Genomic DNA, 24,986 nt, shown 5'->3' with positions numbered 1-24,986 from the left:
TATGGCTCAGATTAGGGAGAAAGAGAGAGGCCTCTGACATATGATTGCACTGAAAGAACTGTTAGAGGGTAAAGAGAGACAGAGAAATGGTCAGACAGAAGGACTGAGAAAGACATAAAGAAAACAACAGACAGCGTGAGCGGCCTTGGACATATAATTACATAGAGTGATTTGAAAGACAACCCTCAAACGCTGAGAGGCTGGGCTGAGAGTTCAAGAGGGAAATGGAGAGAAGAGTGGTGATGACAGTGAGAGAGCTGACCTTCCTGAAAATGTAAATACTAGTAAAACCAAGAACTGACATACTTCTTTTATTCTACTTTTTTCTCTCTGTTGTGAGAAATATTGTGAAAAATATTCAAAGTTATTTTGTATGTGTGTTTTTTCAAAACAAATATTAGCTACTGATGTGATGCTGATGTTCTCTTTAAAGAGGTATATTATAATAATATCACTTCAAATTTGGGGATTTTTTTGCAACTAAATAAAAGTAACATATATTGTTTAACTATTTTGATCATGATCTTTTTTTCCATTGAACTCTGCATTAAAAATAAAAAAGGTAGGTATTGTTAGTCAGTAGTAAAGAGTGGTTATCATATCCTGCATTAGTGGTGTAAGCAGCCATGTTTTCTGGCTTGAGTGTGTAAGGCTGTTTGTGCAGTTTGTGTGTGTTCGTCACTGTCTGGTGCCAACAAGCATTTTAAACCCGCCTAATACCCGCCTCTTTGTATTGATTTCATGCCTCACTACATGATGTGTTTAACATCTTCTGTGAAGCACAACAGTAACAGGAAAATGCCTGTAAACACACACACCTCTCTTAAATGTATTGAGATCACCTGTTGTATCACGACACACATATTCATATACAACTGTGCACAATGGCAACCCTTAAACAAATCAAAACCCATTACTGTGATCAAATGTTGACTGGAAATCAGGGAAATATACACATACCTCCATCCTCAGTGGTGACGTTAACTACTGTCTTAGTTGTGTTATGTGCTCCGTTGGACACTTGTAATGACATCAGGTATGTGGTGCTGGGCCAAAGGTCAGTAATCACTGTGGACAGGATCTCAGGGGGCAAAGCCAAGACTTGGATGGACTGAGCAGACTCTACAGTCAGATAGTAAGATTCAACTCCTCCCTGTAGGTCCTGTAAAGCTGAAAAATGATACAAAGAGATGGAGGAGAGTGATGTAGCAGTTGGAAAAAACGTCATTCTTTGTGTCTTGTTTCACTTTTGGTTGTTGTAAAGTCAGAGAACAATCTTCGGAGAACATTCTGCAACAAAAGACTTTTGAGTTGGCAAGCTGTGTGTGTTGAAATGTGTGTGTTAAAGAGATAGGGTAGTCTTACATGGTTGTGTCCAGTCGACCTCTACAGCTGTGTGATTGATAACGCGGGCAGACAGAGACGGAGTGTGGTTGGGAACCCCTGCCATGGTCACTGCGGTAACAATCTCTCCTGAAGAGTAGCCCACATCATTGTGTACCTCTAACTGATACTGGTAACGCGTGAATCTGTTGAGAGACAATGTTGTTGTTAGATGTTAACGGTTCTAAAAAAAATGTTTTACATGTCAGTTCAAAAGCAAACTCTTCTTTTTTCTTCAAGTTTCTTCTACCAATAATCCAAAAACAGGCTCTTAAAGGGAAACAAGGGGGGACCTAATTTTGTGTCTACATTTAACTATTTTTTTTCTTTTTCTTAGAGGTTTATTTTTAGGCTTTTTATGCCTTTTTTGGAGTGACAAGACAGTAGATAGTCAGAAACCAGGAAGGAAGGGTGGGGAATGACACGTGGAAAAGGAGCCACAGGTCGGAATCACACCCAGGCCTCCTGCACCGGGGAGTACAGCCTCTGTACGTGGGGTGTGTTCTCTAACCACTAGTCCAATGGCGCCCCTACCTTCAACTATCTTTGAAGAGGACATATTATCCCCCTTTTCTACCTTTTCAAACAGTCCCCTGTGCTCTAAATGAAACATCTGTGCTGTGCTTTGGTCAAAATATAACATGAATCAAGCACCAGAGGAGGTTTGTGACCCTGTATAAACCAGCTCTCTCAGAATGCTCTGTTTTGGTGTTTGTGTCTCTTTAAATTCAATGAGCCCCCCTGAATTTTCCCGGTAGACATCACTCCTCTGTAGCGAGAATAAAATGGTGGACCCGCGCAAAGGTTTTACTCTAGGCTGGGGGTGGAGTCCATGGGTGGAGATATCAGGGGAGGGGAGGGTATTTTTTTATCAGACAGACTGTGAGATCACAAGTTGAGCAAATTTGAAACAGAAACATTTGAAACACAAACAAAGGACTGGATGGATTTATTTCACATTTTGCCGGTCGGTAGACACTCAGGTTACCCAAATATATGTTCAAAAACACTGTAAAAGTGTTTGTTTTTTTCAGAATATGTCCCCTTTAACTCATGATTACTCTAATTTCACTGTTAGAGCTGCTAACACGGTGAATCTTTCAAATATTATACAAGTAGCTTTTCATAAAGAACTTTCTAGGACATCATACACAAAACATTCAAAGTTAAAATTGCTGACACCTTCAAAAGTTTTTTCAGTTTACATCTTAAATAAAGCACAGCGGAGACAGAAACCAGAAAAGAGTACACCCAGAGCCGTTTAGCAAGCAGAGAGGGAAAAAATTTGCTTCCACCAAGTGCCAAACTGAGATTAGGGGACGCTGTGTGAAAAACAATTTAATTCTTTGGGATATTTGCTTAATGTATCTTTGAGCGGTATTAAAAGATCGGCATCAGCAGTAGCTCGCCGATCGGCTCTGCACACACGGTTTGCTGCGGCTCCGGCGTTTGCTCTAGAGCTCATTTCAGTAATCTCACCTGCTTAGGCCTTTATCTTGGTAGAACAATTTGGTGCCGGAGTAAACATGGAGCCAGTGATGGAGATCTTCTGAAGGGGGAGGGGACATGGCTGTTACTGTGGGGACCGTGGCGATGGCCAGGGGCTGGTGGGTTTTACGTCTGAGCAGCTTGTATCTGAAGGGGAAATTTGAATAAAAGAAAAATCACACACTTGGTTGGATGTTTAGGAATGCATTAAGCCACAACACATGTTCACAAATGCACCAGAATGAGCATGCAGACAAACATGGTAGAACCCCCATGCCTGCATACACAGACACATAAACAAACACACCCTTCAACATACAATTTTCAACTGACTCTTCTCCTTATCGCCCATTTCCTTCTCTTCTGCTGTTTTTCATCATCTCTATTCTTTTGCGTTCACTATATCGTACCCCTACCTCCCTACGCCCCTACCTCTGTTGTGTTTTTTTCTGCAGGGTTTGTGTTTTCCTCTCCCCACAGTGATGCTAATTTCTGCTGTAATCAGAAGAGAAGGGCTTAATGCCGCCTTTTAACCAACCCACTTAGACAAACACACAGAGCTGAGCGGAGCAGAACAGAGAGACGGGCTCATGCATTTTAATCGCCTGCCAGGAATATGGACCTTTATTTAAGGCCTAATCTCCGACTGAGGAGAACAGGACAGAACAAAACGGACCAGAATGTGCATTAGGACTGTGAAAACACTGATTAAAGAATGCACAAGACTTAGCTCATTACCAGGACACTTATGTTAGCAGCTTGTTAACGTGTTCCTATGTGCCTGTTTGCTGGAGTTTTTCAGTAACAATTGAACATCTCCAGAAGATGTTTCAAAAACTGTAGCAACATGCTGCAGACTTCCTCCTTAGCTTCCTGTTTGTCTAAATCTGAGCTTTAATGAATAAACACAAGGGGCTGATTATGTTAATTTATGATAGTTTAAAGTTTGGTCCACAAGTATTAGCTCTTTATGAGAGGTATTTAATATTGGATATATAAATAATCTATGTTCAATTTACTTCTAACCCTTTCACGTTGTTCAATTCCTACAACCACCATATACAACAGGAGAACATTGTTTGCTTAGGGGCACTTTTCCTTGATCCAAAGTGGTAGTTTTGGCTGAATCATGCCAAGACTGCTGCTGTGGATGGAGAAATCTCAATTTAATATCATGCACATAACAGTCGAAATATAAAAATGTATATTTCCCCCCAGCTATCCATGTACTGGATTACCGGAGGAATGTGATACCAGTAAAGAAGAACATGTTACTTCAAACACTGGCCATGTCTTCATTACAGATTAAATGGATGTTAAACTATTGTAAGAGATTTTTTGTTCTAGTGGTACCATCGTTCATAAGCAATGTTATATTACAGTGATGCCAAGACAGAAAGACAAAGGAACTTGTTTGTGATTATACATTTTGCTCATCAGAGTTTCAGCACCAAGAAACCTCCAACTAACAGTGAACAAAACTGTGAAACACAGTAGTTTAATGTTCTTGTGAGGAGTTTTCAGCTGGTTATAGAACAGACTGAAATTAATGTAGACGCTTCAATATGACCTGCTGTAGCAGGACCATGAGCAACAAGATGTATTTAATTAATTTTATTGCATGTAAACACTGCCTCTAAAACTGTCTTTTTGTTTCCAAAGGTGAGTGACATGTTTCACTGCAAAAAGAAAAAAGATGAGTTGTTTTTTTTGAAAAATCATTACTAATACATGAACAGGACAAAATGAGAAACGAGATAAAAGGCACAACCTTATCCACAGGGAGTCGACAGAATTGACACAAACCCAAAGTTCCTTACAGGAGCTCAATAGAAATACCTGATGTTAGGTCCGTTGGGCCTGCTTGGTGGTTGCCAGGAAATGGCCAGGAAAGACTCACTGACTGCGACTACAGACAGAGGTTCGAGGCCTTTAGGGCTTGTGGGTAATGTAGTAGCTGGAGTGGGCAGGCTTTCTGTACATCCCCCAACATGTCCACCACCCTTTGAACAGGCCAGCAGAGTGATACTGTAGTTTGTGTTGGGAATGAGGTCTGTTATTGTGACGTTGAGCTCAGATACATCAGCACTATCATGGAAGATGCGTGGTTCAGGGAAGCGGATCTCATAGCCATGGATTTCCCCATTGGGAATGAGGGGAGGAGACCATGTGACCTAAAACACAAGTGATTTGATTTAAGTTCTGGGTTGTTCCATGAAAATACTTTATTCAGATTAAAAGAGCAGTTCACAGAAAATGAAAGCTAGTGCACTGAATCCTTTTGAACTGTGCTGTCATTATTCCAAAATGTTTTTTTTTTTACCATTGTTCTGCTGGATTGTCGAAACCTTCTTTGTTTGCTGAGGTCAGCTGAATATTTGAGATTAAACTAAAGGAATTTATTGCATTGTGCAGGTATGTGTTCATGTGAGAGCTTAAACAATGCGCTCATGCAAACACATTTCTTGGAAGTTGAGTGCTACTAGTGCAACAATGTATGCACTGTTTCATGTTTATGTGTAAGGAGGGTCATTTTGTGTGTGTGTGTGTGTGTGTGTGTGTGTGTGTGTGTGTGTGTGTGTGTGTGTGTGTGTGTGTGTGTGTGTGTGTGTGTGTGTGTGTTCAACTCTCCAGTGGGGAAAGATAACCTGACTTTGACTTGAGCAGAAGATTCCTTTCATCACATTTAAAACAGGGTACACACACACACACACACAGACACGCGCACAAGCACAAACACCATGCTAAAATAATGAAAACGGCTGGTAATGGAATTGCTGCATGCAAAAACAAAAGCTTGCAGTCGTTGAGCACTGCATCTGATTTGGAAACAGTTCAGTCTGTCAGCATTTCAGCATGAAGATGAAGGTAACTGGCACACACACAAATGGTAATACACTCACACGGCCACACATACACACACATTTACTTTCAAACACACAAGTACACAAACAGACCTTTAACACGTTTGAAGTACAGAAAAACATACAATAAATATTTGTATAAGCACATACATGCACAGGTTTACCTAAGTTCAGTAGTTACTTGTGTACATACACATTAAAGTTACACGTGTGTTCATGAACTGTACGCTCTTACACACAAACTGTCATGTACAGTAACTGATCAGTCCAGAGCTCGTTCAGTTCACGTGATTGAGTGGTCAGTGTTGACGAGAGTATAATGAATGAACGTCAAGAACAATTATTTCTCACACAACCTTGATATTCATTTAACAAGTGACACAGTGAGGTGATACAGGACACACACATGCACACTCTGAGCCACACACACAACCACATATGGGCAGGGTCACGTTGAGTTAGGTAGCTCATTTCCCAGAGTGCGTGTTGGGTGTGCTTTGTGGTGGAAGTCATTTACAGATTGAATAGCCTGATGTAATCTGGAGATGGTGAAGACAGGAGAGACCCTAGACTGACACAGAGCAGAGGGGGCTAAGGCCAGTGCAGTATGTTGGTGTGTGTGTGTTTGGATATGTGTTGATGTGAGTATGAGTGAGCGAGAGAGATAGATGACAAAGTTGGCTTTGAGAGTGTTGTTGGTGTGTAAGTATATGGTGTATGTGTGTATCTTTGTGCATCTATGCTATTTAAATAAGAACATAACTGAAAAGCAGGGAGAAAATGTTGAAGTCTGCAGCTAAAATAACAATCTTCACATTTAATGCATTACATCAACACTAACAACACTTATAAACCTATACAGTATACTCTTCCTCCTAAAAAAAACCCTCAGGTACGGGGATCGAGTCCCATATCTTAGCTTGTTTTTCTAATTCGTAGAAAATAAAGTAGAAGTTATTACAGATCCAACTCGTTCAATCCAAAACCTGCCTACAACAATAGATAGATTAGAGCTGAGGTTTGAACAATCAGACAAGAGTGAGAATCACCTGTAGCTTGAAATTAAGACACTATAACCTATAAACATTTAGAGTGGTTAATGTCTCAGGCAACGTCTGACTTTCTTCAACATTTTTGGTATCAAAACTATTTCAAGTCTGAGGAAGAGCATGTTGGCTTGAAACATCACTTAACAATAAATCCTTCAAACCGGAGCTTCTTGGTGTGCGGATCTTGGTTTTCTTTTCTTTATTCGTAGTTTTTGATCCAGCACACACTTAGGGATGCGTGTCTCTTTTTTTGATTTTCATTGTATCAAAATTATCAAAATTGACATGGTAACTTTATCAATCAAATTATTTTGAAATTGTGATTAATTTAGTTACGCTCATTCAATCCAAAATCTGCCTACAACAATAGAAAGGCTGATCTTGTACACTCACTGTACTTTTACTCATCCTCTCATATTATGATGAAGCTAAAGGACATTGTCAGAGAAAAGATGGTACTAGACACCCTCCTAATATCAGAAGGGAGACATTCAATAGACTCCTGCTGTTTTTATGTCAACACCAGGAGTCACACTGAATTATGCAAATTCATGTAAAAAATCTAATTGAAAAGAAAACATAAACCTGATAATAGTCAAGAAAGAGTGAAACCCCAATGAGCAAGAAGTGATGTGTATAAAGAGACGATTTAAAGACTGAAGGGAGATACTCAAACCCTTTCTATTTGTCAAGGTCAATTAGCAACCAGGAAGCTGCCTGCCTGTCTGTCCAATTAGCAACAACCAGGAAGGAACACTTTCCTCGTCGGACCTGTGACCCCTAAAGCTGTGCTGCAGCAGAGATGACAGGGGCGGATCTGAAATGATGACAGGCATTAGCATTTTTCTGCAGTTAGCATTAGTGCAGGGCTGTGAGTGCATGTGTGTGTGTGAATCAATGTGTGTGCATGCATACAATATTGTTTCACTGTCTCTTATTGAAAAGGCCTTGATGTCGGATTAGCCAGTGGTGGAATTTAACTCTGGCCCCTCCTTCAAAATGGCCGACAGGAAGGAAGCTTCCTCAGACAGGGTCACAGCCCCTCCTACTTTTCTGAAGGGGACCTTGAGTTGAATGCTTTTCTTTCTCATTAAATCCCAAGAAGCAAAGACAGAGGAATCAGTGTGACATTGCTTTGTCTTTTCTACTCAGAGACTGGAGAGTTTCTCAACAAAGTTACATTGTTTTTATGTATAATAAGTTAAAAGAAACTTAAAAACGTATTTAACTGTAAAAGTTACTTCTGTGATTCTTAGACCTATTGGTTAAATGTAATAAAATATATTGTAAAATGTCATAATACAGTAATGGATGACTTGGATCATATCTGTGGGCTTCAGACATACATGTCATACTCAAGATTTTCTCATCAAACCTGTGATAAATCAGCATAAAAAAAAACCTGCATACCTGAAGTGACTCCGGCCCCAAAACCTGTACCCTCGGTGGACTGAGACCAGCTGGCCTAGAAGGTCTGGTGATGACATTGACCCAGGGTCCTGAAAAAAATTGGTAACATGTGGTTTAAGGTCAAACTTTAAAACATCAAAGGATGAAAGTATCATTCTTTAGGTTTGACTGAAAGTGGTGAATCCATAAAGCTCCTAGTAGACAGTTTAAAATGCGTGTTGGTAATATTCTGTTGAATTTCAGTTAGACCAAGTATGATTGCCTTACCTGTGGTGTTGCCTCCCTGATTATGGAGCACTAGTCGATACTGGTAGCTCGTCCAGGGACTGAGAGCTGAAGAAGAGTCCAGGAAGGACAGAGGGGGAGGAGCTGGTGGGAGATGGCCCACTGTAGAGACCTGTTTGGTCCCAGCTACTCTGCGTTCAATCAACCATCTATGCCCAGGACAAACACAATGAAGTTAATACACAAATAGGAGTGTAATAGAGGGATTTAAGTATAAGCATGTGATCTTCTCTCACTTTTCAAGTGGTCCATTGCTCCAATCTGGTGCACCCCAGGACAGGAGAACAGAGGTTGGAGTGTCAGAGTAAAGGTGTGGTGCAGGAACCCCCTCAGGTGGGGCTGGAAGGGTACGGAAGCTCTGAGACATCTGAGACACTGAACAACCAACACTGGTGCACGCTTCCAGCTAGATGATTGAGAGCAACACAGTGTCACATCACAATGTGACTTCTAGTTTTGTAATTGTAAGGCTAAAAGTTTTCATCAGTCAATAAATCAACAATTGCAATAAAAAGAAAGTTAGTTATTATTGTCTTATTCTGTTGTTTGTCCATAATCTCTAAAAAAAACATGTCACAATGGGTGTCATAGTTTAAAATCAAGAAAGTAAAGTGTGCAGTGACATTTGAAATTCACTCCCATCTGCACCTCGAGACACACATTATTATTCAATTGGCAATACAAAAATATAGTTATTGTTGTTAAAGTCATAATTCAAAAACGATTCAGAGTATGTATAGCAGTATGTGGTACAGTACAGTGTTCTACCACTGCATCATAATACTACTTTGTACCTTGAGGCTGTAGCTCTGGTATGGCAACAAGTTGAGGAAAGTGTAGCTTGTGGTGTTCCCGGGAACAGAGACTGATAGGGTTGATGAAGATGAATTTGAATCTTCACCGAAGAAAGTAGAGATGGTGCTGTCAGGGGAGGCCGGATTTTGGACATGTTTGGTTTTAGTGGTTGTTGAACTATAGTTTGTGTTTGACTGTAAAGGACTGGGGCTTGGGTTTATGATGGTATTATTGGGTTTGGTGGAGAGGAGCGAGAAGGAACCAGGGCCTTGGCCTGTATTGCTTACACCTGTGGATTCAGTCTGGTTGTCCCCTGCGTAACCAGGGCTTAAGCTATAAGAGTTAGCTAAGAGGCCGGGACTTGTGCCTTGGGTGGTTCTGGAGCTATCATTGCTGTTTGTGGCATTAGACATGGAGATGTGGCTTGAAGAAGCTGGGGGGGTTAAACTGGATGTTTGTGCGAGCGTTTGACCTGAATCTAGAAATGCCTCTTCAGTGCTGAGCAATAAGTTCTGGTCAGGATCTGTACTGGAGTTGAGAGTTGGGCTGGTGCTGTAAACTGAACTAGGTTTTAAGTCAAAAGAAGAGAGAGAGTTTGGTTTAAGATAAAGTGTATAATTGGTGATAATTCCATTTGGCTGGGAGGGAGGAACCCAGGTGACTGTTACACTTCGTGGATGCAGCCCCGATACAGCCAGAGTTTCTACCGGTCCTGGACCTGGGGGTAACAAAGAAATAAATATGAAGACAGAAAAGAGAAAAAATCGAGATATAGATATGTATGTATGTGTGTGCTATAAAGGGTGAGAAAAGGGAGAAGGGGGGATTTGTTCTGAAGACTTATTTGACAAGTAACATCAAGAATGACATCAGAAGGACAAAGAGTGATTTTGCCATCCCTATCCAAGGGATTAACACAAACTCTTTTCCTCTCTCAATTTCTCCCCCTGAGCAAACCAAGATTGTATTTGTGGATTTATGAAGTACTTGTGACTGTGAAGAATGTGAGTCTGTTTGTGTCTTTCAGCAGCAAATTCAGGAGGTGATGTGTTGGCCAGGCTGCACTGCTGGGAACATTATACAGAAACTTTACACTAACTTGTTATGATGTGTGCTATCATGCACAAGCACAAATATATAGAAGACACAAACATGCACATTTTTTTCCCCATTACAAGAAGAGCAAACATTAGTCTTGAAATGTAAATAATACACATTTAAAAAATCTGAAGAAAAAAGTTTGTAAGAAAAACTGAAGATAGGATTGATTGGAAATGTATCTCATCTGTTTGCAGGAACACTGCTTGTCGATTTTTTAACTGTGTTCACGTTCACTGCTGTTCTCAATGCCTTGGAGTGCCTTAAATTCTTGTGTCCAGAAGGTCAAATATTCCTAACTAATATAAGAAGTACGTAGTCTGACAGTGACGTACATCAGTAGGCCACAGGCACACACATAGTCCCATGACTTGCACATGTCAATGCACGGATAAGAACCTACACAAGACCAGACAGAGGGATTTTTCACTCCACAGTAGCTCATTTGAAGGTAATGCCCCCACACCCCCCAACCCCTCCTCCCCCGGCATTTACATCCCACTGTACTGCTCTATAATGGACACACACAGATGCATGTCCATAGACATAGACACCCACTCTTCCTAACTCTCTCTCACACACACTAACATGCCCACACCCACAGTGATGCAGTATAGCTGTAATGGTGCTGTGTGAAGGGCAAGCAGATCAAGGTGACTGAGCGGACTGAGGGAGCGTGCTGCGTCGCTAAGTGCTACCGCTAACCGCTAACGGCTTTCCCAGATGGCGGTGTGTGTGTGCGTGTGTGTGTGTATGTAGGTGTCTGTGTGTGATAGAGAGAGAGACACTGAGAAAGACAGAGAGAGAGAAAAAAAGAAAGGTGGAAAGAGGATGTGTGGAGTGTATGCATTCACATCTGTATTAGAGAAAGAGTTTGCAAGCATATTAGAAATTAGTCGAATTGAAATAAGACATATATATTAACTGATAAGAAGCTCAATAATAAAAAAAAGTATAAGACTTTTTAATGAGACACAAATTGGTTTAATGATTTCACTGAGTGATGATATACTGTATACAAACCCCCCAATAGTATATATACATAAAGTCAGGCAAAGCAAGAAACACAATTGCCACAAGTTAAGACATAAACCTACATTAATATATCAGCCAGCCGGGTTTTTTTTACCCCCCACACAAATAAACAACAGTATAAAAGTGAAGTGAAGCTTGGATGATTTTACAAGATGCAAAAAGTCCCACCTACAACCCAACCTTCTTTCTGTCTACATATCTCTTCGTGTCCGGCTGTTTCTTCTTGTCTTTTCCTCTTTTTGACCCCTTCTTCTTCTCTTCTTCTTCCCCAACCAACCCCCAAACCCCTCCCTCATTTTCTTCTGTCCCTCTGCATTACTCGTGCTTTGTGTCGCGGTCTCTCTCCCTCTTTTGCTCCCTCTCTCACTCTCTGGTATCCCTGCTAAATAAACAATGCAGAGAGTTGACCTTTTAGGTTAACAGGTTTTTATGCTAGCTCTACTCAGCACTCACACTGATTCAATTACCACCAAAGGTCCGCTGAACCCCACGAATAACCAAGGAGCCCGTCTCCCTGTCTGTGTATGTGCAGATCCACCAGCAGAGCCGCCGGCCTGTCTGCTTGCCTCACGGTGTTCTTGTGTGTCTTCACAGAGGATTGTAATTTCTCACTCTCTGTTTGTCTAATTAGAAATTCCGCATCCCTCCATCTATTTGACTTATTCTTGTCTGCCTTCGATATTTCCTTCCGTCTGTCTGGTCAAAATATTTGTCAGGTTCAAAAAACAAAAGAGGCGAGAGATAATCAGAGACACAGATCGCAGACAGTCTTCAATTGTAAATAGTTTTACCACGAAACACAATCCAGTCACCTTCACTCAGCCCCATTCACCCACCCAAAATAACCCCTGTTGTCACCCCCCATTCCCTCCCTCTCCCCCTCCTCCCTTCCCACTCTCCCTCTAAGTGTTGAGTGTTATTTAGGCTTTACTGGCGCGTGTAAAATTCTGCAATTTGAAGGGCTGTTAAGTTTTTCAATTGAAATTTTCATTTAAGATGCAGGTGATGCTTTTTTCCTTTTTTTTATTTTACTGACGCTTTACTGCTCTCTGGATAGGAGGCAACGAGTGTTGAGGGAATGCATAGCAACACCGCTCTCTCTGGTTTCCTGACTCCGTATCTCGCTTTATGTTCTTTAGGTGCTCTATCTCTCATCCTCCCTTTAACCTACTGCTCTTCTTTTCTCTCATCTCCATTTGCCCCTACCCCTTCCCTCCCCCCCCCTACCTCTCTGACCCCTTCATTCCACATGTCTTTCTCTTTTACTTATCCATCTCCCTCCATCCCACCCTCCGAACCTCGCACCCTTACTCCTCCCCTCTCCAGTAAAACACAGTAGCAGAAGGCTAAAGCAGGAGTGCGGGGCCGTCAAGCCTTAAATCACATTTATAAGGATTTGGTTAGCATAGTAATAACACAATCAACTGACAAGGGCTGGTCGGGGGGGAGGGGGGGGTAGAGGGAGGAGTGTGTGTATGTGTGTGTGTGGGTTTATACATGTTATGTGGCTTTTTGTGCATTTTTGTGTGTATGGTGTGTTCTATGTGTTTATGTGTAGATTTAAGTGTATACATCTGTGTGTATCCACGTGAAGAGAAGAGGAAGGGTATTATTTTTAGCCTTGCGCGTTGTCCTGTTCGTGTGAATGTGTGTGTGTGTGTGTGTGTGTTTGTGGGCATGTGTGTATGTGGGTGACTGGGCTTTTGAAGGTGAGTCAAGGCTCTAGGAGTCATAATGAGGACAAACGCTGAGCTTTCCTGTAATCAAGATGCTTACGGCATGGTGTCAAAACGTGACAAGTAATACGGTGGGAATTTACATTGCATTTCATATCTTTACTTTTTCTGCAGATTATTTAATGTCACTGCTGCTTCAGGAGACACTGAGGAGGCACTGAGAGAGAGGATGATGCATGACCAAGGTCATAAGCTTGATTTGTATCCATAACATCATGAGTCTATGAGATGTGCATTAGCCTTTAAGTACCAATGACCATCAAAGTACCTGAAATGTCAATCATTCAAAAAATTCAATTTCTTTTTCAAACGCTGACTATTTGGAGTGATTTACTCTATTCATAGGAGCTGTCTGACGTATGCATGTCAAACTGAAAGAGCACATGAAAGTTGGAAGACATGTATGGATTTGAAGCATGTTGATGAGTCAAATTATTCAGAAACATTGGAAATTAGTGGCTTTAAAGGCAAATTCAATTACATATGCTCTAATAAAAAAAACTCACATTAGCTATATTATCATCATTTTTCTATTCATAGGCAAAACAGCATTGGGACCATGCTCACTTTCATTTCAATGATAACTTACAACAGCACACCAAGCAGAATGCTGGGAAAAAGGTAGAGTCTTTTATTATTAACGAATTCACTCATTCTTGGATAACATGAATTTTTGGTGTTCTGTCATTACCTCTAACTATAATTCTGTCACTTTTTTCTCCATCACACCTCTCATCTCTTCTCTCTCACCCTCTGCTTTTATGTACTTTGTCTCTCTCTCTGTTTCTCTCTAATACACACACACACACACACACACACACACACACACACACACACACACACACACACACACACACTTACTTTCTAAGACTGCTTGGCTAAGATCATTTTGTCAAAACGGTGCTTTATTCATGCTCTCTATAAAGCTCTCTAACACACACAATGCACACACACACACACACACACACACACACACACACACACACACACACACACACACTCACACAGACACACATTCTCTTAGATCACTTAGCCAATGTGAACATGGGAGTAGACAGAGAAAAGGGAGCTGTCCAACACAGCTAGAGTTTATGTTCACAGGAGCCGTCTGTCTGTTCTGCAGCGGCAGGAATTCATAGGGACCAAATTACATTAAAAAGATGGATATAAAACTTTAATGGAATGATAAAAAGGAAGGGAGGACACGTGGGTCTCCCTCTTTCTCTGTTCTGTCATTAGCCCTCTCTTTCTTCTCTTCCTCTTTTTTCTCAGCTCCTTATTTTACCTTTTTTCCTTCCTGACTTGATACTCCCTATTTCTTATCTTCTCTCTTTCTCTATTTAACCCTGTCTCTTCTCTTTTGTAAATACTTCAGGACTGAAAAAGAAAAGACAGAAAGAAAGACAGAGGGGAAGAAAGAGTGAGACAGGATGAGGTATTATGAAAGGAAAAAGAAACAAAAAAGGAAAAAGAAAAGAAAGAAATGAATTTCGATCAGAATACATGCAAGACTTGTGAGAGTGGACTAAGGTCCATGTCAACACAGTGTAGTAAGAGAAACAAGTTGGAGGGATGATTTAAAGAACGGGGATTATCGTTAAGAACTAAACTATTAGAGCAAAAAAAAAAATCAAGATCGATAAAGATAAACATTTCTGTAAATTGATGTGCATCAATGTCTGATGTCTTGATGTGCCTATTTTTTTGAAGACTGAATTATTTATGTGCTTCATAATAATTTATGCTGAATTAAATGCAAAGGTGCTTGCTTAGGGTTGTCATTTTTAGAAGCTTAAGCAAGAGGAGATTTGGAGGTGAATGTAGCCTTTGCTGCCTCTGCCAGATGACAAGAGGATGGGTTTATAGTGACAAATTACACATCAATGTTAGAAAAATCCAATCTGGCTGCACTTGGCGTTTTCCATTGTGTGTTTAAATCCCTTCTTCGAAGCTATAACATACTTATTATGTATGCTATTATTATGTTAAAAAGATTATTTATGCACACTCACATTTCAACAATAGTATGAATTGTATGTCAGAGCAGGGATGAGGGACTCAGTGGTTGAAACTGATATTTAATTGTGCGTTATTTATTGTCTCATTTATTGAGAGACACACAAAACAACCTGACATCAACTGGAGCAGAAAGCAAAAACAGATTCCTCCATCCACACAAAATATTATTATTTATTTTATAGATAAATGAACTGTGCGCAAACTGGTTATGTAAAAAGTAGCATCCAATTGTTTTGTGTGTTCTTTTAATATTAAAGCTAAAAAATCTTGAAGCGCTTTCAGACTAGGAATTATTTATTGAAACTGAAAGATTTGCGATCAGTCAAGTTTAATAAAACGTTTTTAACTTCAGCTCCTCGAATCCAGTTCTACTCTGTGTCCAGATAGTGCTCTTCTGTGTGTTCAGGGATGATTTTGTGTGCATGAAACTTCATGACTGCGTGGTATTGCCTGTGAGCATGAGGGGGTGTGTGATTGATAAGGAAGACAAGCAGGTGTGTGTGTATGACACATGTTCTCAGTGTGTACGTGTGTATGAGGGGGCCAGAGAGAGAGGCAGAGAGAGGGATGGAGCTTTGAACGATGGGGCACAGTGTGACCGAATGGACACATCTATTACAGTCCACACACCTACACACACACACACACACACACACACACACACACAAAACACATGGAGAGGATCAAACACATCATTACTTTCACATACAACAGACTGAAGTAATCAAACACACATACAAAAACACAAATAGTGTCCACCTTAACATGCTATAAAAGCATATCGACTTTTTTCAAGAGAGACTCTGTGCTCCGAGGCCTCTGTGTGTGTGTGTGTGTGTGTGTCCTTCCATGTGTGTGTGTGTAAGTGTTTGTGTGTGACTGCTAGAGGGAGTCAAATTCTGAAAAGTGATGAGAAAAGCATAAGGCCATAATTTAAGGCATCCTAAAAGCCTGCAATTGTGTGTAACTGAATGGTTTTGTGTGCGTGCATCAGTGGGTGTTAATGCAATTGTGTATGTGCACATACACATTTCTGTTTGTGTACATGCACAAGTATGCAAATCTCAGCTGCTTAATGATAATGTATGTGATAATAGCGTGGTACTAATTAATTTATAACTTTGCACTGAGGAGGCTGTTCCAGTGGCTAATATGATTCTATTACAGCAATTAGCCCACAATGACACTGGCTAGGTCACTCACACACAGACACACACCTTACAGTATGCAAATCTCACTCTGTCAGTGGGTTTCATCCAATCCTGCTTGTGCAAGTGCTTCCAACATCCCCTTCTTGTCACCTGTTTGTCTCTGTATTTCATTCTTAGTATCTTGATCATATTTACCACCTTCAGACAGTAATACATTTTGATAAAATAAAACCTTGGAGACTTTACAGAAATAAAAGAAAACTGGGCAGGGACTCTGTTTTTCACACCACAGACCATATGTTTAATGTATGAGGCTATTGTTTAGATAATCACCTAAAATCAGTGGACCCATCAGGCTCTTTGAGTTTAACTTTGACTCAGCAGCACTGACAGCCAACTGACGGCAGAGGCCAACTAACAGCCAGCTGCTGCTGCCAGCCACCTGCCAAACAGTCACTTGCAAAACTCTGCTAGACTGCTGACACAAGCACCCAGGCAGCACAAATCAGTATAAAACACAGTCCTTACAATCACAGGTAGCCTACAGTACAGCAGGGAGAGTTTATCTGACCCAACAATAATTGTAATGTCTTTATTATTGTTGTCAGTGCTCAATGAAACATATGTGTAAGTGCAGTAATCCTTAGTACTGCAACATGTGTGTTACATTTTGCACTTGTGTGTAGGAGTTTACTTACTGTCCTCTGTGGTGCGCAGGGTTGCCCAGGGCCCGACAGTCTGCCCATGGGTGTGTGAAACCGCCACTCGAAGCATGTACTGCGTGTACGGTGACAGACCCTCTATTAGATGGGAAAAGGTGTCTGTTGTATTTTCTAAGATCCTAGGAGACAATGGAAGCAAATTAATTTCCTGTGTAATTTAATGACTACATGGGACAAAGTAGTTACTGAGGTTACAAAACTTTAAAACTGCAAACATTCTTTTAACAAAATACATAAGGAATAGGGCTATACATTCGTTGATTTCCATTTCTGGCACAAAAAGTGATTTTGGTGGTCATACCTCTAGTTGCTCAAGGTGACTTCTGCACAGGTACAGTTTTGTACTGAACATAATTGACCATGGTTTGGCCATAGTTTATTTTTCTAAATTGGTGTAAATTTGATTTCATGGCCATGTTTCATCTGTTTTATGTGAATTCTAAGGCATTCTTTCTAAAGGTCATAATAGTATCAATAGAGAAGATAGTGTCGATAGTGACTCTCTTGGCAATGTTCACAATATTTTCAAACCTCTCATCACATTCCCATGTCATACCTGATACCGCATCACATAATCATACAAAGGGAATCTAGGACAAAGTAAAAGAATATTGTCATAAATGAGGGACCGTTGACCATTTAGCATCAGATGGATAGAAGGGATGAATGAATGAATAAATCAGAGAACAATGAGATTTCCATAGCAGAGGAGGAGGAGGGCATGGCTGTCTGATATATAATACATGTAGCTAGTCATTTATTTATTACCACAGAATGAGAGCCTCCTCTTCTTGGATTAAATTGCAATTTGTTGTCAGGAAGCATGTAATGAATACATATCAGATGCACACCCTCTCTCTCTTTTTATTCTATCACATTTTTTCTGCCTCACTCTCTCCCTGCTCAGCTCTTTGATTTTTTGTCTTTTTGACTCTGCCCCCCGTCTCTCCAGCCCGTTTCCTCTCTGTTTTTCTGATAGTCTGTCATATTGATGTGACATATTCAGCTGTGCTGTATAATGCACCCCTTGATATCTACATGTGTATGCATATGTGTATGTAACTATGTTGTAGGTGCATGCATATATATGTCATGTGTATCTAGGACAGCTGGTTTTCTATCGTTGTCTTTTTGCTCTTTATAATCAAGGGTCCTGTTTTTCAGACCACAAGTGCTCAACGTGGACAGCAGGGAGCAAACTTGTCCACTTGTTTTTTATTCTGTGACTGTAGGTTTTAACCCCTCACCTTATCACAGGCCTGTGTGGGGATGTCCTCATTTGTAGACTGTAACGGAGTGGGCCTGGTGCATTGGAGTGGGTGGGGGCGGACCAGGATACATTCAGACTGGTACAAGCAGCACGAGCCAACCTCGGCGGAGACAACCCATCAGGGGCTATGCAGAGAGAAAGAGTGAACGAGTGAGCGAGAGAGCGAGAGAGAGAGAGAGAGAGAGAGAGAGAGAGAGAGAGAGTGAGAGAGAGTGAGAGAAGAGGTTGAGAGGTAGACAGAAGGAAAGAAGTGTTGATGAAGGAAGGATAGAGGTGGTTTGGCGTAAAATAAGGACAGTTGAGGAATAAAAGAAAAAGATAGCAAGAAATAAGAAAATAACAACAGTAACTTGATATAAAGGTTAAGTAATAAGTGCCAAATACAACATCCCAAACACAGGCACCTGTTCTTCTTCTAAGAATGGCCGTTCAAAAAAAAGAAGTAAGATAAGAGTGATGAGGGAGAGATGGTAGGAGAAAAGAGCCAAACAAAAAGGATTCTTTGCAAAGAAGTGTGCAGGAGCCACAAAGAGGTGTCAGATTACTGATATACAACCACTTCATTGACTCACACATTTTTCCCAACATACATCCACATTCATAAACACACACAAAGATGCACACAAACACACACAGCGTCGACCTCAACATTTCTATAGTGTCCCTCTTTTCTGCTGAGCATGTAACTATACAGCGTGTGTTGGAAAATCTGTGAAAGCGTCTTGATTCTGTATGATAGCCGGGCTCTTAACAGAAACAGAGAAGATGTGAGGACACAAAAGAAAAAAAAAAACAACAAATAGAAGTGCAAAGTGAGTGTGACTGTAGAGTTGACCATGTGAAAAATGAGTAGGCTCTCAGATGTATAAAGTGACCCTTCAATCAAACAAACCGCTCTCTTTCCACTACAACAACACTGATTGCTGAAGACATCTTGTGCCACAGATGGCTTTTGCAAACACAAACACACACACACACACACACACACACACACACACACACACACACACACACACACACACACACAAACAGGCACACACGAAAAGTGTCAAAAAGCTCTTTGAAAACTGATTGATTCAGAATAATATTAGTGGTGGTTCACCGACATAAATCATCCATCTTGTTCACATTCATTATCATTTTACATACACAGAAATACATGGAGCTCTTCTTTTTGTGCATAAATGACCCATCAAAAAACACAATTGTGTCTGTCTGTTTGTGCATTTTAAGGCCCACCTGTGACACTGTTGTCGGTTTTGTTAGTGGCCTAATGTCCAACTTATCTTTCAAGTTGGCTGATAAATACAGGACTGTCCATATTACAAACAAAGTTCATTGTGAAGAAATTTCGGTCTAAACTAATCTCTATACTGCATCCAAGTGCCTCCGATTTTCAATTTGACTGCTATTTCTTCACAATGTACTTTGCTTGTAATTAGGACAGTCATTTATTTATTAGCCATCTGAACTCTGTCCCCTATCCTTGAAGGGCACCTGATTCCTCTACATTTTTTGACCCAGTGCACTCACTTCAACCTTTTTCTATTGTCTTTCTTTTTTCTTCAGTCGTGTCGGTTTGTAAGAAAGGTGTTGGGGCTGGGGAAACACTATTTGCATACTTCTTAATGTTAGCCTGCAATCAGTAATTGTGTATAGAAATGTCTTCTGTATATATTTCAGTTTCATGCCAATTCAACAAATACTGTGCCTTTGTAATTTTTGTTTTTAAAACAAATTACTTGATCAATTATGAGATGAACACATAATTAAATTATGTTAAGGACTCTTTTTAATGTCTGTTCATAGTGTCCAGTTTTTAATAAGGAAGTTGCCTATTGCACACAGCAAATGGCCATTCCCCTGAAAAAGAAACAGTGAGAGAGAGAGAGAGAGAGAGAGAGAGAGAGAGAGAGTGAGAGAGAGAGAGTGTGTGTGTGTGCGCGTGTGAAATTCCTGAAACGCGTTGATTTGTGCCTATCTGACGCACATACACACACAGACACGCTCACACAAAACACATACATCACAAAGGCACACACTGTGTCTCTTTCATGGTGTGTTAGCAGGTACAATATCAGAGGTGTCACTAATCGTTTTAAACTATGCACTTTTATGTTCACTTCTCTCTCTCTCTGCTCTCCTCCTCCTCTGCTCTTCTGTCTCTTGCTCCACTATCTGCTCTCTGTTCTTTCATGAAACAAGGACGCATAAAGACAGTTTGCCTTAAAGAAGTCTAAAGAGATGCCAGAGGCACAGAGGTAGAAAGAGAGATAGAAAGAGAGGAAACGTCTGGTATTTAAAATTTATACTTTCTTATGCCTTTGTTTTGAACTTGAAGAGTAGAACTTTCCGTACTCTGTCTTTTGTTGTTCTCTCACTAAGACATGGGTGTGGTGTGTGTGTGTGCGTTCCTTTGTATGCATTAATCACTTTTTCTCATCATAAGATAAAGTAGTAAATGTGTGTCTTATTAGTACGTGTTACTGCTTGGATTCCAGTATCACCAGACTGCTCTGATCAGCTCTGACATTTATGAGTATTCACAATCAGCCTGAACAATAACAAGTACACACACACACACACACACAAACCCTCTATGTAAATCAGTTTTGTGTGTTCAGACCATTAAGTAAAATCAATGATCTGTGTGTGTGTGTGTGTGTGTGTGTGTGTGTGTGTGTGTGTGGTGTGGTGTGTGTGTGTGTGTGTGTGTGTGTGTGTGTGTGTGTGTGTGTGTGTGTGTGTGTGCGTTTGTGTGTGTGTTTGTGTGTGTGTGTGTGTGTGTGTGTGTGTGGGGGTGGGGGGGGGTTCAACAGTTCTACTAAAAAAAAAGATTATTTGGCATCAGAACCTAGAAAAAATAAACCTTTTCATTTCGGAACAACAGCAATAAAAATCTGTGTAATGATGTGAAAATGTTACAATGGTTCATGCTCTGTGTCTAAAATTACCATAAATCTGAACATATGTAATTTAGTGGGAGATAGGCGTTTGTTATTTTTAATATCAGTATATATCTGATCAAGGCTTGTATTTACAATGTGCAGTCTTAAATTTCAGTCAAAGTAAAGTTTTTATCGTGTGTTCTGTTCCTTTTTTTTTTTTATCTATCATTTTTCTGTTCAAGGGTGTGTGTACCTGCTGGAGGCGTGGTAACATTGTGTGGCAAGCTCTCGACACAACCCTGTGTGTTGCAACCCCTGATCCAGAAGCTGTAGTTGGTGTAAGGCTGCAGGTCGGTCACAGACAACCAGCTGCCTGCTGCTGTACTTCCATCCAACACACCATCACCATCTAAGAGTTAGAGTCACAGGGGGAGAGAGACATGTCCGGTGTTTGGCAAAACAGGAAGGAGAAGAAGAGTTATGTCAATCACATAAGTCTGCTGGCAATAAAGGATACGTAAAAAGGAAGAGGAAAACTTGAAGAGAATGGGTGACGGATTAAAGAGTGAAAGACTGACTGAGATTAACTGAGAGTGATCAAAACAGAGAGAGCTCTCCAGATTGAGGTTATGCAAGGATAGTCAAAGAAAAGGGATCAGAAAGTTACAACATGTAAGCCTATCCAATATATTTAGATGGACACACACACACATCAGTTCTCTGTGAACTGATGAAGGCCGTGTGTATCAAAGAAACAAGGGGTTGTGGGTAACTAGAGCGAAACACCATCTCTCTCGTTTTTCCACACCTCTTCTATCCTTCTCCCCACTCATATTAATCTCTGTTCCTCTGTGAGGCGCAGATCAAAGTCCCAGACTGTGTGTGTGTATGTGTGTGTGTGCGCGCGTCTGCCAGAGTGAGCACTTTGTGAATATGTGTAAGTAAGTGTGTGAGTGTGTGTGTTCTCCTCTCTCCCCATGCTCCTGTTCTCATCTTGTTCAATTTTCTTCTTCACCCTTTTCTTCCCATGTCCACTTCTCCTCTTCCATCTTGTTAGACTCATCCGCTGTTTTGTTCTTCTTCAAGTCTTATTTTCTTTTTACCTGCAATCTTTTCGAGCACATCTGTGGAGGTATGAGCTTCTCATCTCTCCATTCTCTATATACCCTTGTTTACCACAACTAGTCTTTGTTCTTCCTTCCATCTTCCTACTTCATTTTTGGGCTGGACTCCTACATCATCTCCTCTCTCAAGTCACTGGCAATGAAACAAACTGTCTTTTCTGCACCACTCTGGTTTTGATATCTCCTTCTTTCACTTCCCGTCTTTCATGCCTGACTTTCAGCCTAAGTCTGCATTGTTGGAGAGTGTTTGTGTACACATGTGTTTTAGGAGAAAATGTGCCTCCCTATGAAGACAACCGATCCTACTGTGAATCCTGTCCAACCTTTCTGGTTTGTTCATGGGAGAGGTTTTCTTTCTGAACTTAATAAAGTTATGAGAATATGAGAATGCAGCAGTCACAGACTTTCAGTAGCAGTGGCAGACAGCAAGAGAACTTTTTTGTGTGTTTCTAAGCTTGAGATAACTAAACAAGTACTCATGTTTTTCAAATTAGAGTTAGAACTTTATTATCCAATAGGTGCCGAAATATCTATTACTTACTAAGACCAAGCTGCCAGACATGACATCATAAGTGTGCTAGGAAACTAAAATAATGTTGTAAACAAGATGGACATTACTTTTCATTTATGGTTGATTCATGTATTGATGTAAGGATGTCTCCGATTCGCTCAACACAATATGACGTTTTTTCTTTCTATGTTGGACGTTTTAGTCACATGCTGCATATAAGTCAAGATATATTTACCAAGTCAGTTTCCACTGTAAGTTGATGCGCTTAGTTTGTATTAATGAACAAAATTCACACCTTTAGCTGACCATAAACACATACTTTCAAATGAATGATTTTCTTTTTATTTGCATGAAGCCAAATCACTAGAAACACTTCTAATTTTGAATGTATGAAACTTGGTATTGCTTACACGTGTACATTCCAGTGCATGTGTATCTTAAAATGTGTATCTTAAAATGCCTATCTTGTGTCATTTTCTGCATGTCAGCAGCTGTTATGTGTGTTTTCAGGGTTTAGAGTTCATGTGATGTGAGCGAGTCTGCGTGTGAATGAGAGAGTACTGATGATGTGTTACCTTTGCTTTTGTAGTACAGTGTGTAGCTGAGGTTCCCATTTGGTCTAGGTGGTGCAGTCCAGCGGGCTCGGAGTGATCTAGAGCTCTGATTGGTCAGTTCCAGCAGTATAGGGCCGTCTGGGGCCATCTCTAATGTACGCAGCTCCACCTAATTTATGAAAAAACAACAACATGCATAATTATGATCATGAGAAAATGAAAAGAAACCCAGGAACTATATCATATTTACATTAAAAATATATGAATTTTACAATTTTTTACAATAATTCTCTTTATCCACAACCTCATCCATCCAACTGGAGAAGATATCATTCCAAACTATACAATGACAAATAACAAAATCTCCTTGTGATTGATAAAGGTCATAATGATATTTCAATGAGTAGATCAATAACATTATTGTAACTGTTTAAGTGTGAGTTATATCTTCTGCCTTTAGTTAGATCACCTTTTTGTCTTGTATTTCCTTTCTTTCTTTTTTGCCATATTCCTCTTCTCTCTTCTCCAATCACATTCTTACACCATTTTCTCACTCTCCTCTTTTGTCTCATTTCATCCTTTCTCTCTCTCTCTCCTCTGCTGCCCTTCACATCCTCACTGTTCACCTCATCTCTCATTTCCCACTGACCATTTACTCTATCCTCATCATTTCACTCTTTTATCCCTAAACTCGCTCTTTCCCTGAATCCTTTCTTCTACTTTTCCCATCCACCCTGTCATCTCCTCCTCTTCATTCCTTCATCCCGTTCCGACCCTTCCCCCCCCTCCCGCCCTTCTCTCCTCCTGTTCTGCTGTGTCAGCAGTTCTCCTGCTGTGTGACAAAACATGGCGTCTGTATTGGAAAAATGCCCCAAAATATGGCCTCTCGTCTGAGGCATCGTTGGGAGTGGAGTGGCATTTCCTACCAAATGTCACTGTCGCCACGCCGACCCTCGTTATTGAGCTGAGAGGATCGATCACCTATATGACACCCGGTGACACACAGACGCACACACATGCTAAACCCACATTCACTTTGTGAATGTCTCAGTAGGTACCATGTAAAATTTGTGTTTTTGTTTCTTTAGCAACAGCAAAAATCTGCATGATACAAAATGTGAGCGTTGCAGTTTACGCAGTAGTTTAACATTACAAAGGTAAACACAACTACGCTACAATATATCATCTTAGAGAGCAAGACAATCTTCAGAGATGTCACAAAGAATAATGCACATTGATGTATTCACTAATTCATGTGTTAGTCTATTTACTAGAAAAAAATCCACTAACCATTGGTCCCTTTCCACAGCCCTGTGCTGTACAGGCCTGCAGTCTGAGCACATGTCGGCTCCACGGTGAGAGTCCCTCCACCACAAAGAACCTCTGAGAGGAACTCGAGTTTAAAATGAGAACTCCGTCCAGCCAGAGACCATAGCTGATTATAATACCTGGAAAAGATCATTTCTGGTTATGACATATAGGAAGTAAAAATAAGAAATAACAACACACTGATTTTATGCAACAGCAAGTCTGCGTTTGTAGCTGGGCCACTGATGACTGGAGCGTTTGTGAGTCACTGTATAGAAAAAGTAAAGATTCCAAAT

The 24,986-nt window shown here is 40.5% G+C and overlaps 1 protein-coding gene across 1 annotated transcript in view; it reads right to left on the bottom strand.

The window, feature by feature from the left end:
* The window catches only part of ush2a (Usher syndrome 2A (autosomal recessive, mild)), a 192,969-nt gene that overhangs the window by 75,297 nt on the left and 92,686 nt on the right, over positions 1-24,986 (bottom strand). The window contains exons 45-58 of the mRNA XM_065953099.1: positions 24,673-24,830; positions 23,404-23,551; positions 21,447-21,602; positions 18,283-18,430; positions 17,012-17,154; positions 9,880-9,992; positions 9,274-9,363; positions 8,716-8,885; positions 8,462-8,628; positions 8,195-8,283; positions 4,711-5,045; positions 2,863-3,018; positions 1,366-1,529; positions 961-1,170 (exon numbers count right to left, since the gene is read on the bottom strand). Coding sequence (XP_065809171.1) covers positions 961-1,170; positions 1,366-1,529; positions 2,863-3,018; positions 4,711-5,045; positions 8,195-8,283; positions 8,462-8,628; positions 8,716-8,885; positions 9,274-9,363; positions 9,880-9,992; positions 17,012-17,154; positions 18,283-18,430; positions 21,447-21,602; positions 23,404-23,551; positions 24,673-24,830 — 2,247 coding nt within the window. The remainder of the gene's footprint in view (positions 1-960; positions 1,171-1,365; positions 1,530-2,862; positions 3,019-4,710; positions 5,046-8,194; positions 8,284-8,461; positions 8,629-8,715; positions 8,886-9,273; positions 9,364-9,879; positions 9,993-17,011; positions 17,155-18,282; positions 18,431-21,446; positions 21,603-23,403; positions 23,552-24,672; positions 24,831-24,986) is intronic.

Source organism: Labrus bergylta, chromosome 3 (assembly GCF_963930695.1).
Source record: "Labrus bergylta chromosome 3, fLabBer1.1, whole genome shotgun sequence".
In the NCBI taxonomy this organism is placed as follows: Eukaryota; Metazoa; Chordata; class Actinopteri; order Labriformes; family Labridae; genus Labrus; species Labrus bergylta.
Note: the sequence above shows the minus strand (reverse complement) of the source record. Positions and strands in the feature narration are given on the sequence as shown.